Source organism: Pseudophryne corroboree, chromosome 6, assembly GCF_028390025.1.
Source record: "Pseudophryne corroboree isolate aPseCor3 chromosome 6, aPseCor3.hap2, whole genome shotgun sequence".
NCBI lineage: Eukaryota > Metazoa > Chordata > Amphibia > Anura > Myobatrachidae > Pseudophryne > Pseudophryne corroboree.
Window position 1 is genome coordinate 330,964,817 of NC_086449.1, and position 12,416 is coordinate 330,977,232.

Below are 12,416 nucleotides of genomic sequence, written 5' to 3' on the forward strand. Positions count from 1 at the left end.
GTCAATCTATGGGGGTCAATCCAATTAGGTGGGAATTGTTGTTGCTAGGGCGTTTGAATGCCAGCAACGGCACTGCATCTTGCACCCTTTGTGGGCCCGATTCATGCCTGTATTCACTCAAATGTGTTCACAGTCCTATGGGGCTGCGCACAATTTTGAGCGAGTTGGGCGTCCATAAAGTAGGGCTATTGGCGAGCTAACTCGCGGGTGAGAGAAACTAGCACCCAATTGGATTGGCCCCTATATACCCATAATTTCCAACATTCAGTCAGTAGGGATAGTGTGCGCACTCGAAAAGGGTTTGTGGCCTCATTGTATGAGGGTGGTGTAGCTTTATGGTACCTGCAGGGCTGCCAAGAGAAATCCTGGGCCCCGTTACAACAACCTCCTGGGCCCCCGCACCCTCCCTGGAGTGGGTGTGACCACAGCATGCTAAGGGCATGGCCACACCTCTTTGGAGGCGTATCTAGTACATGAGAAGCACCCACTCGCAGGAGCATAGCATGCCTCCCAGCCAGGGCAGTAGAGAGCCTGGCTGGGCCGAGGTACTTTACACAGGGCGTGGCCTAATCACAGGAGGCGTGCCAATGCACACTTAGAAAAAAATACAGAATTTTAGTTTTTGAAGCACTTCCCTGGCCACACTGCAGACCAGCACACAGCAACGTGTGCTGGGCTGAAATGGAAAAGCTGCAGCTGCTGCTTCCATGTAAGGATGTGGGGGGGGGTGGGCTACTCCATCAGACCTGGACCTAGATAATTTGTACCCTCTCCCCCCTCTCTCGGCACCACTGGGTACCTGAGCGTGTCCATGCAGCGTGCCTCATTTTCTCACCACCTCCCAATCTGCTGGACTGCCCCAGTCCCGCTCTCGTATTTAGATGCCGGAAAGGTTGGTAGGTCTGTATGTACAATATGTACCATTTTCTCTCAGTAGCTACAGATCTATTTGCTGCTCACTAAATCAATATGCAGCCAGTGTGGTTTCTCTGGGGTCAGAGCCGTACACTCATTAGGCTCTATCATCTATTAGTAATATGGCCCCTAATTGGCTATGTGGCCTAAGTGGCTAGTGGGAGTGTATAGCCAAGTTGGAAAGTGATCCTGCTATTCAGTGTTTGGGCCAGAACTAAAATGACAGCGTCTGTTTGCCTACTAGGGACTTCTGTAAATGACTTCTACTTCATAACACTGCTGCTATTGTTATCTTTCCAGCTGTTATGCGTCTGTGTAATGTACTGCAATCCAGAGACCTGTAGTAAACAAATAAGAATATTATCATATTTTCCTTTCTCCAGGGAAACAATCCAGCTATAGTCATTGTAGGTAACAATGGCAAACTTGAATATGACCACTTACGGTATGTACAGCACTTATATTTAATGCTTATATTTAGGTTTATTTTCTGCTCTCGAAAAAGTAGATATAGCTAAATGTATAAAAAATCTTCTGCTTCAATCTTGGTTTATGCTTTTTATTATTGAATTATTGACGGCATTACTGAGAAGTATTTTGTGATCAGCTTATATATACAGTAACTGTAATTCAGATTTGGAATATATCTGAAATGAAATGAATAAGCGTCTTGTTAAGTAAGATTAAGGCAAAGAAGAATAAAAAAAGACAATATTTTAGATGCTTTAATCATGATTTTAATTTATTATTTTGGATCAAATTGCAGAAGGTTCGCTATACAAGTGTGGAGAAAAAAGATGATTAAGGCAAAGAAGAATAAAAAAAAGACAATATTTTAGATGCTGTAATCATGATTTTAATTTATTATTATGGATCAAATTCTTCATTTCCGCAAAGATATATTATATATGCAGAAGGGTCGCTACACAAGTGTGGAGAATTTATTCATTTTAATTAAATTAAATTTAAAGTTAGTTAATTTCTATTTATTATTATTATTATTATTATTATTATTATTATTAATCAATGAATCACAATGTGGTGATAAGAAGAATTATGAAAATAGGACAATAAGTTATAACGTAAGAATATGAGCTACGGACACATCACAAAAGATGTCTTTTATTTTGGGTGGACTGACAGAACACCCCTAGATGGACAGAGCAGCTGCAGTCCCTGGATGTATACTGGGATGACACAGCACAAAATATTAATTTCAATTAAAATATATATATATATTATTATTTTTTATCACACACTGCGTTTACAGTGTTGCACAAATGAGTCAACAATATGTATTATTATTTTTTATATCACACACCGGCAGTCCTCAGGACTCTCACACAGCTACAAGCAGTTCTCATTCTGGCTGCACTGGGGAGTCTAGCAGTTCCACCCTCTCTGGTCTCCCATGATGCCTGCAGCAATGCACAGTACTACATAGCCCTGCCCTTCGCAGATTAATTTCCATCTCCATTCAGCTCAAATACTGTTCAGTCCTGTCCCGCCAGCAGTCCAAAAACATGAATTGGGTGCAACTTGGATGGCAGCTGCTAACCTGACTGCAGCCACAAACAAGAAGCCCAAGCCTACACCAGCGAAGAGAGGAGGAAGACGGGGACATATTGGGACTGCTACACATCTCATTGGAAGCTCATGATGGTGGTGGGGCCAGATGCTGGACAGAGCAGCAGCTATGGCCTCAATCAGGGTGTTCGGACCCAAATCCTGCACAGCTCAATTGCACTCCTCTGCAAGTGGGCATGACCATTACCCTATCTGGGTAGATGGCCAGTCCAGTCATTGTCATTTACTTGGTGAAGAGATAGCACCAGGATGCATTGTAAGAAGAAAACAAATCAGGGAGTGTAATGGCAGGGGTGTATCCAGGGGCCCAAGCGCCCATGGCAAAATAAGGGACTGGCGCCCCCCCCCCCCCCCCCTCCACCTCCACCACCCCTGGGACACTGAGGGGGAGTTACAGGAGAGGGTGAGTGTAAGGAGGACCCTGAGGAGGAGTTACAGGGAGGGTGAGGGCAGGGAGACTGAGGGTTAGTTATTATAGGGTGGGTGAGCGCAGGGACACTGAGGGGGAGTTACAGGAAATGGTGAGGGCAGGGATACTGAAGGGGAGTTACAAGAGAGGGTGAGGGCAGGGACTCTGAGGAGGAGTTACAGGAGAGGGTGAGGGCAGGGACACTGAGGGGGAGTTACAGGAGAGGGTGAGGGCAGGGACACTGAGGGGGAGTTACAGGGAGGGCAGGAACACTGAGGGGTAGTTATTATAGGGTGGGTGAGGCAGGGACACTGAGGAGTAGTTACAGGGAGGGTGAGGCAGGGACACTGAGGGAGCGTTACAGGAGAGGGTGAGGGCAGGGATACTGAGGGGGAGTTACAGGAGAGGGTGAGGGCAGGGACACTGAGGGGGAGTTACAGAAGAGGGTGAGGGCAGATATACTGAGGGGGAGTTACAGGAGAGGGTGAGGGTAGGGATACTGAGGGGAATTATAGGGTGGGTGAGGGCAGGTACACTGAGGGGGAGTTATAGGGAGGGTGAGGGCAGGAACATTAAGGGGTAGTTATTATAGGGTGGGTGAGAGCAGGGACACTGAGGGAGGGTGAGGCAGGGACACTGAGGGGGAGTTACAGGAGAGGGCGAGGGCAGTGATACTGAGGGGGAATTATAGGGAGGGTGAGGGCAGGAACATTGAGGGGTAGTTATTATAGGGTGGGTGAGGGCAGAGACACCGAGGGAGGGTGAAGCAGGGACACTGAGGGGGAGTTACAGGAGAAGGTGAGGGCAGTGATACTGAGTGGGAATTATAGGGTGGGTGAGGGAAGGGACACTGAGGGGGAATTATGGGAAGGCTGAGGGCAGGGACACTGAGGGGTAATTATAGGGTGGGTGAGGGCACGGACACTGAGGGGGAATCATAGGGAGGCTGAGGGCAGGGACACTGAGGGGTAATTATAGGGTGGGTGAGGGCAGGGACACTGAGGGGGAATTATAGGGAGGGTGAGGGCAGGGACACTGAGGGGGAATTATAGGGTGGGTGAGGGCACGGACACTGAGGTGGAATTATAGGGAGGCTGAGGGCAGGGATACTGAGGGGAAATTATAGGGTGGGTGACGGCAGGGACACTGAGGGGGAATTATAGGGAGGCTGAAGGCAGGGACACTGAGGGAAAATTATAGGGTGGGTGACGGCAGGGACACTGAGGGGGAATTATAGGGAGGGTGAGGGCAGGGACACTGAGGGGGAATTATAGGGAGGCTGAGGGCAGGGACGCTGAGGGGGAATTATAGGGAGGCTGAGGGCAGGGACACTGAGGGGGGTTACAGGTAGGCTAAGTATTTTAAGATGTACATATAATAACAATAATTAAAAAAAATTACTTCTCCCAATTGATTCCCTGGGGCCAAACCTTCCAAGATGCTGTTGCTGTCACCCCTCAGGCTCTTCTTCTATCCAGACTGCTCTCCTCTCCAGACTCCAAGTTTTCAGCCACTGAGCTCCGAGTCACTATGGAAATCTCCCAGTAGTCACCTCACCACCGGTCACGGTAGGGATGAGCTAAGGGGAGAGGGAGGGGTCACTGGGAGCTGCTGTATAGTCTCTGCTGCTCTGTTCCACTTCTGACAGCAGGGAGGGGGAGGAGCTTGTTGGACATCTGATCCTCTGCCTGGTGCCTGCTGTGGCTGAGAGAGAGTCCCCTGAGGTACATTACAGAGACTGTACTGTGGTGTACACTATAGGCTTTCAGACAGAGCTGCTCCACTGCCTGTCATACTGTACATTGACAGGCAGTAGTGGAACAGTTGCAGCATCAAACAGCCTGTACTGTGTGTGCATGCTGCAAGATCCTGTACTGTGTGTGCATGCTGCAAGGTCCCGCGGTTGCTGCCCCTCCCCCCCCACGGTGCACCCCTCATATGCGAGTGCCACTCCCCCCCACGCATGCTCCCTTTCATATTGTCAGGCAGTACTCGCTGTTGCCCCCTCCTCTCAGGCAGCGCTGATGCTTCTGATAGAGTGCATCGCTGAGCTTTGATCACAGACAGCACCCTCTCGGCCGCTCCCCTGGCGAGTGCCATCCTCGCCAAACAGTAGATACGCCCTTATGTAATGGTTTGGGCACTATTCTCCTGGGAATCCCTGAATCCAGTCATTCATGTGGATGTTAATTCATTGCAGACCAGGTACATCCTTTCACAGCATTGATATTCTCCAATGGAAGTGGTCTCATAAAGTATTAAAATGCACCCTACCTAGCTTCCTGAATGTTCAAGAATGGTTTGAGGGACATGATGAAGAGTTCTAGATGTTGCCATGGCTTCCAAACTCACTGGATTTCAATCCAGTCTACAGTATGTGTTGGAAGTCTGATCCACGACAGCTTTACCTCACAGCGGAGGTTAAAGGATCTGTTGGTACCAGATGCCGCAGGACACCAAGATCCTTATGTTTTACCAACAGTGCTGCAGAGTAGAGGATGATAGATTTAATCCACAGTTTGCAGTGGTATTAAGGGCTCTGAATGGGGGTGAACAATCTAAGAGGGAAATTTACTAACATGGGAGTTCTATTTAAGATGAGATGTTGCCCATAGCAACCAATCGGATTCCAGGTATTATATTCTAGAAGGTGTGAGATAAATGAGAAGCAGAATCTGATTGGTTGCTATGGGCAATATCTCATCTAAATAGAACTCCCATATTAGTAAATTTACATCTAAGATGGAGATCTATTCCTTTACTCACTGAGAAAAGGATAGTCTAATGATATAGAAATAAGTATTTTATTGAAAATATATTGTATATACATAATATGCAATACCTTTGGTGTTCATTCCTTCACTCCAAGAATAAACGTATAAGGGAGGTAATTCCAAGTTGATCGCAGCAGGATTTTTGATAGCAATTGGGCAAAACCATGTGCACTGCAGGGGTGGCGGATATAACATGTGTAGAGAGAGTAAGATTTGGGTGGGTTATTTTGTTTCTGTGCAGGGTAAAAACTGGCTGCTTTATTTTTACACTGCAAATTAGATTGCAGATTGAACACACCCAACCCAAATCTAACTCTCTCTGCACATGTTATATGTTGCTATCAAAAATCCTGCTGCGATCAACTTGGAAGTACCCCCAATGGGGGTAATTCTGAGTTGATCGCAGCAGGAACTTTGTTAGCAGTTGGGCAAAATCATGTGCACTGCAGGGGGGGCAGATATAACATGTGCAGAGAGAGTTAGATTTGGGTGCGGTGTGTTCAATCTGAAATCTAAATTGCAGTGTAAAAATAAAGCAGCCAGTATTTACCTTGTACAGAAACAAAATAACCCACCCAAATCTAACTATCTCTGCAAATGTTATATCTGCCCCCCCTGCAGTGCACATGGTTTTGCCCAATTGCTAACAAACTTGCTGCTGCGATCAACTCAGAATTACCCCCAATATTTGTAACAAGGAATAAAACAAAGACACAGTTAATAAGGTGTTTTTTTTTTAAACCTTATTAGCCGTTAAAAACAAAAAGAAAAACAAAAAGGAGCTCCAGTTTCAACATCTGTAGTTATCATTTTTGATTCCAGCTTCTCTCCAACTCCAGTTTGCTACCTCCCACTGCCAGATCGCTACATTGTGGGCCACACAGCCAAATGTAGGGAGGGCCCTGGTAATGCTGTTCCTCCTACCATGAACCCCACTTTGGAAAGATACAGAAGAGCAGTGAAAATACATGTCATCTTCACTGCACTTCCTTTGTGATTTTCGCAGTGTGCAGGCTGTGGTGTCACTACAGTGGTTGTAGGGTGTGTGCCCACTCCGAGACTCCCTAACCCCAGGGCCCCATAGCTGATGCACTTTCTACAATGGTGGTTCTTTAAAAAAAAAAAAAAATGCAGCATTTTTTATTGAAGTTTTAAAGATTACAACCCAACATAGGAAAAATAGAAAAATAATGCTTACGGTAAGTATGGCAGACATGAGACAAAGCAGCAGGCATATAAAGTGTCATAAAGTAATACAAAACAACAACAAAATGGTTCTTTTACTACTTCCAGCTCCATCTCTACAAATAGATATTAAAAAACATATTAAGCCCCACAGGCTCCAGGTTATGCAGCGGACTCCTAGTTTCATAACTAGAACAATTACAATAGCAATTCCCATTTCATTGGTAACCTTTGTGCTTTTGCTATGAACATTTCTTGTAATCCTTCTTTAAATTTTACATCCATAATTGTTTTATTATAGTGATGGCTCAAGTCAAGCCCTAGGTACTTGTGTGGAAAATTTCCGGAACACAATACGCCCATTCAGGGTAAAGATCTCATTTTATAAAAGAACTCTACGGGTAAGTAGTCCAAGCAAGCGTGACATTTGCAGCAAGCAGCACCGAACTGTTATATGTTTAAATAAAACTGATGTGTACCACAAAATATCTTGGTTTTACATTGATGCACCTACTGTAGATCATCTATAGGGCACACATAAAAGTGCCAGCTTAGAGGCGCCTGTGTGTCCAAGCTGCTATAATATATTCCAAAGGTGCACTCCCTTGTTTCTATTTTCCAGTGAGTGAGAGGACATCAGAACTGTCTTTACTATGGGCCCGATTCAGAAATAGAAGCAGTACACACGGTAGCTGCGTCCAAGTGCGTCCCCTGATTTGCGGTATGCCCCATTTCCATGGAGACTAACGCTTTGGGCAGGGGGGGCAGGGGTGCACGACATGGCAAACGGGGGCGTGCCCCAAGTCAGGGGACGTGGATTCTCACCACGCCCCCATTTTCATGGAGATGCATGCTTTGGGCAGGGGGGCACTTCTACAAGTGCCTCGTTGACAGGGACACCATGCCCATGTCAGTGCTGGATCCGCTGTCCAATCACCAATACGCAGCAGGCGGTAGCGGCGGCAGGACCCGGTAGTGACTGGCGCTGGAGCCATTTCGGCTATAGCAGCAGTGGCCCTGAAGGCGGTGGTGTTGTGGTGCGTGCTGCAGCAACGGAGGCCAGCGCTCTTCCCTCTCCTTCCTCCGCCCTCCCAGCCAGCAGCAGCGGCACAATCCCAGGCGCCTACACTGTCCCAGACACCCGGATGAGACAAGGGGCCGCTGGGCTGGGTGTTGCATTGAATAAATATATATATATATATATATATATATATATATACTGGTGCGCAAAGGTACGGCATACCCTTCTAATAAATTAACAGCATTGGGTGCCCTCACAAAGAACAGTTACCACCAGCGATAGGTGCGGCACTCCAATGACTCACTGCAGACAATATTGATACAGCGACGTTTCAATATTGATACAGCGACTGATATATATATATAAAATCAGTGCCTCCGCATCCTATGACATCACTGCAGTGCAGGTGGGGCAGATGTATCATGTGCAGGGAGATTTAGAATTGGATGGGTTATATTGTTTCTGTGCAGGGTAAATACTGGCTGCTTTATTTTTACACTGTAATTTGCACAGCAACCTCGGATTTAGGTCAATTGAAAAGAGTTCACCCTGGTCCAGTCACCTGGGAATTCTTCCCTGGCACCTAGCTTGGTTTTACCTCAGAAGGTCCTGGGTGAGCTGCAGTGTAAACAAGTAACCCGGTCGTCTGACCAGGGACCTGATTACAGGATGGGGAGCGCAGCTCTCCCGGTGCATAAAGATAGCGTCATCTCCAAGTGCCGGTACTGCACCTGCATGCAGTGTGAACGGCACTCATCCAGGCGGTAGAAATGGGGCTGTCCTGTGTCTGACCCGATTTGGAACTGTGGGATAGATGTAAGAAGCGTCGATATGGGGAGAAGTGGTATCAGCGCACATTGGGGGATATTCAATTGTTTGAAAAGTCAGTTGGGTGTCTGTTTTATCCTATCTAATAGACAGAAAAAAACAGACACCCAACTGACTTTTCAAACATTGGAATTCCCCCCATTATGTGTACTGATAGTGCTTCTTCCCCACGTATTACAGCGGTGGTGTACTATGCACCTCTGTTTATATCAGCGCTGCTATCTAAAACATAGCACGTCGATATGCAGGCCAATGTGTGATTGGTCAGTTGCACTGACCGTTCTGACACCTGCAGCTATTGATTATGACAACTGCAGGAGTCATTGAGGGACAGCACTGTCCCTGGCTGTGGCGGCTGCCGTGTGAATAGCGAGATCTTGCACATGCGCACTGGAGCCAGCCGGGAGGAGAGACACAGCGCATCAGCAATAGGCTGATGTGCTGTGTGCTCTAACAGCGATCGCTAGAGTGAGGGGGGTTTCACTCCCACACTTCGGCAGACAAGATGCTAATACATCTTTTCGATGTAGCTTTCTGCTTTGCCTTGGTACAGAGGCGAAACAGGAAACATTATAGCGGGTATAATACATTTACCCCTGTGTTCAAAATCTTGAGTCAGACCCAGGACTACAGTGGAAAAGAGGTATTCTTTTACTTTTCTATTTCATTTGTAGTGCAGACACTTATGCACCAGTCTGTGCAGCAACCTAACAAGACATAACTGTTATCTGGATTCATAACATACTGCTCGGCTTAATTACTATTCATTATGTAATTATTGTTGGCTATAAATCGTTGATTATGAGCAACACTTGGCTAAGGAGAATACTGTACATTGAGTGGCTTTCCTCTGCCACCTAGTGATAAATCAGTATAATTGCTTTACTTCAGCGTTTTTCTAACAATATTATAATTATTCACATTTTCAGTATCTTTGAAAATTGTTGGATCAGTGCTGGAATAAATAATAGCGAATATGTTGGTAAATATTTGATTCAAGACAAACGAGTATTTTTCTAATACATCTTCACAAGTAAAACCATGGCAACAATATTTGCAAGAAAGAATCAAACTGCCCTCTCCCTTTACTGCAGTCTAATTTCTTATCTCCCAGTTTCATCTATAATAGACTAGTCATGAGGATGCCGGTTTTTATGATCCAATCTATTTAATGTATGGAATTCATGCTATAGCAAAGGGACACATTTCTCCTGGGAGAGTAGACAATCTTACTGGATCCTGCCCACTTCTCCAACGAAGTAGGTGGGGGTTGTTCTGACATAACTCACTTTACATTACATCATCATGGCCCAGTCCTCTCTGTGTAATGTGTGGAAACAGAGTAGCATTATGTAATTCACAGTACCACATCCCTGCACATCCCACCTGGACAAAGCCTAGAGTTCATTATAATTGTTCTGATTCTTAGGGGTATATTTACTAAGATGGGAGTTCTATTTAAGATGCGATGTTGCCCATAGCAACCAATCAGATTCCAGGTATTATCTTCTAGAAGGTGCTAGATAAATGAGATGTAAAATCTGACTGGTTGCTATGGGCAACACCCCATCTTAAATAGAAGTTCTCCCATCTTCGTAAAGTTTACCCCTTAGAGTGTGCACTAGAGATGAGCGCCTGAAATTTTTCGGGTTTTGTGTTTTGGTTTTGGGTTCGGTTCCGCGGCCGTGTTTTGGGTTCGAACGCGTTTTGGCAAAACCTCACCGAATTTTTTTTGTCGGATTCGGGTGTGTTTTGGATTCGGGTGTTTTTTTCAAAAAACACTAAAAAACAGCTTAAATCATAGAATTTGGGGGTCATTTTGATCCCAAAGTATTATTAACCTCAAAAACCATAATTTACACTCATTTTCAGTCTATTCTGAATACCTCACACCTCACAATATTATTTTTAGTCCTAAACTTTGCACCGAGGTCGCTGTGTGAGTAAGATAAGCGACCCTAGTGGCCGACACAAACACCGGGCCCATCTAGGAGTGGCACTGCAGTGTCACGCAGGATGTCCCTTCCAAAAAACCCTCCCCAAACAGCACATGACGCAAAGAAAAAAAGAGGCGCAATGAGGTAGCTGTGTGAGTAAGATTAGCGACCCTAGTGGCCGACACAAACACCGGGCCCATCTAGGAGTGGCACTGCAGTGTCACGCAGGATGGCCCTTCCAAAAAACCCTCCCCAAACAGCACATGACGCAAAGAAAAAAAGAGGCGCAATGAGGTAGCTGTGTGAGTAAGATTAGCGACCCTAGTGGCCGACACAAACACCGGGCCCATCTAGGAGTGGCACTGCAGTGTCACGCAGGATGTCCCTTCCAAAAAACCCTCCCCAAACAGCACATGACGCAAAGAAAAAAAGAGGCGCAATGAGGTAGCTGTGTGAGTAAGATTAGCGACCCTAGTGGCCGACACAAACACCGGGCCCATCTAGGAGTGGCACTGCAGTGTCACGCAGGATGTCCCTTCCAAAAAACCCTCCCCAAACAGCACATGACGCAAAGAAAAAAAGAGGCGCAATGAGGTAGCTGACTGTGTGAGTAAGATTAGCGACCCTAGTGGCCGACACAAACACCGGGCCCATTTAGGAGTGGCACTGCAGTGTCACGCAGGATGTCCCTTCCAAAAAACCCTCCCCAATCAGCACATGATGCAAAGAAAAAGAAAAGAAAAAAGAGGTGCAAGATGGAATTGTCCTTGGGCCCTCCCACCCACCCTTATGTTGTATAAACAAAACAGGACATGCACACTTTAACCAACCCATCATTTCAGTGACAGGGTCTGCCACACGACTGTGACTGATATGACGGGTTGGTTTGGACCCCCCCAAAAAAGAAGCAATTAATCTCTCCTTGCACAAACTGGCTCTACAGAGGCAAGATGTCCACCTCATCATCACCCTCCGATATATCACCGTGTACATCCCCCTCCTCACAGATTATCAATTCGTCCCCACTGGAATCCACCATCTCAGCTCCCTGTGTACTTTGTGGAGGCAATTGCTGCTGGTCAATGTCTCCGCGGAGGAATTGATTATAATTCATTTTAATGAACATCATCTTCTCCACATTTTCTGGATGTAACCTCGTACGCCGATTGCTGACAAGGTGAGCGGCGGCACTAAACACTCTTTCGGAGTACACACTTGTGGGAGGGCAACTTAGGTAGAATAAAGCCAGTTTGTGCAAGGGCCTCCAAATTGCCTCTTTTTCCTGCCAGTATAAGTACGGACTGTGTGACGTGCCTACTTGGATGCGGTCACTCATATAATCCTCCACCATTCTATCAATGTTGAGAGAATCATATGCAGTGACAGTAGACGACATGTCCGTAATCGTTGTCAGGTCCTTCAGTCCGGACCAGATGTCAGCATCAGCAGTCGCTCCAGACTGCCCTGCATCACCGCCAGCGGGTGGGCTCGGAATTCTGAGCCTTTTCCTCGCACCCCCAGTTGCGGGAGAATGTGAAGGAGGAGATGTTGACAGGTCGCGTTCCGCTTGACTTGACAATTTTGTCACCAGCAGGTCTTTCAACCCCAGCAGACTTGTGTCTGCCGGAAAGAGAGATCCAAGGTAGGCTTTAAATCTAGGATCGAGCACGGTGGCCAAAATGTAGTGCTCTGATTTCAACAGATTGACCACCCGTGAATCCTTGTTAAGCGAATTAAGGGCTCCATCCACAAGTCCCACA

The 12,416-nt window shown here is 46.4% G+C and overlaps 1 protein-coding gene across 1 annotated transcript in view; it reads left to right on the forward strand.

Annotated features, from left to right (window-relative positions):
• LOC134934561 (protein ERGIC-53-like) overlaps window positions 1-12,416 on the forward strand; it is a 177,053-nt gene that overhangs the window by 47,860 nt on the left and 116,777 nt on the right. The window contains exons 8-9 of the mRNA XM_063929976.1: window positions 1,299-1,360; window positions 7,172-7,271. Coding sequence (XP_063786046.1) covers window positions 1,299-1,360; window positions 7,172-7,271 — 162 coding nt within the window. The remainder of the gene's footprint in view (window positions 1-1,298; window positions 1,361-7,171; window positions 7,272-12,416) is intronic.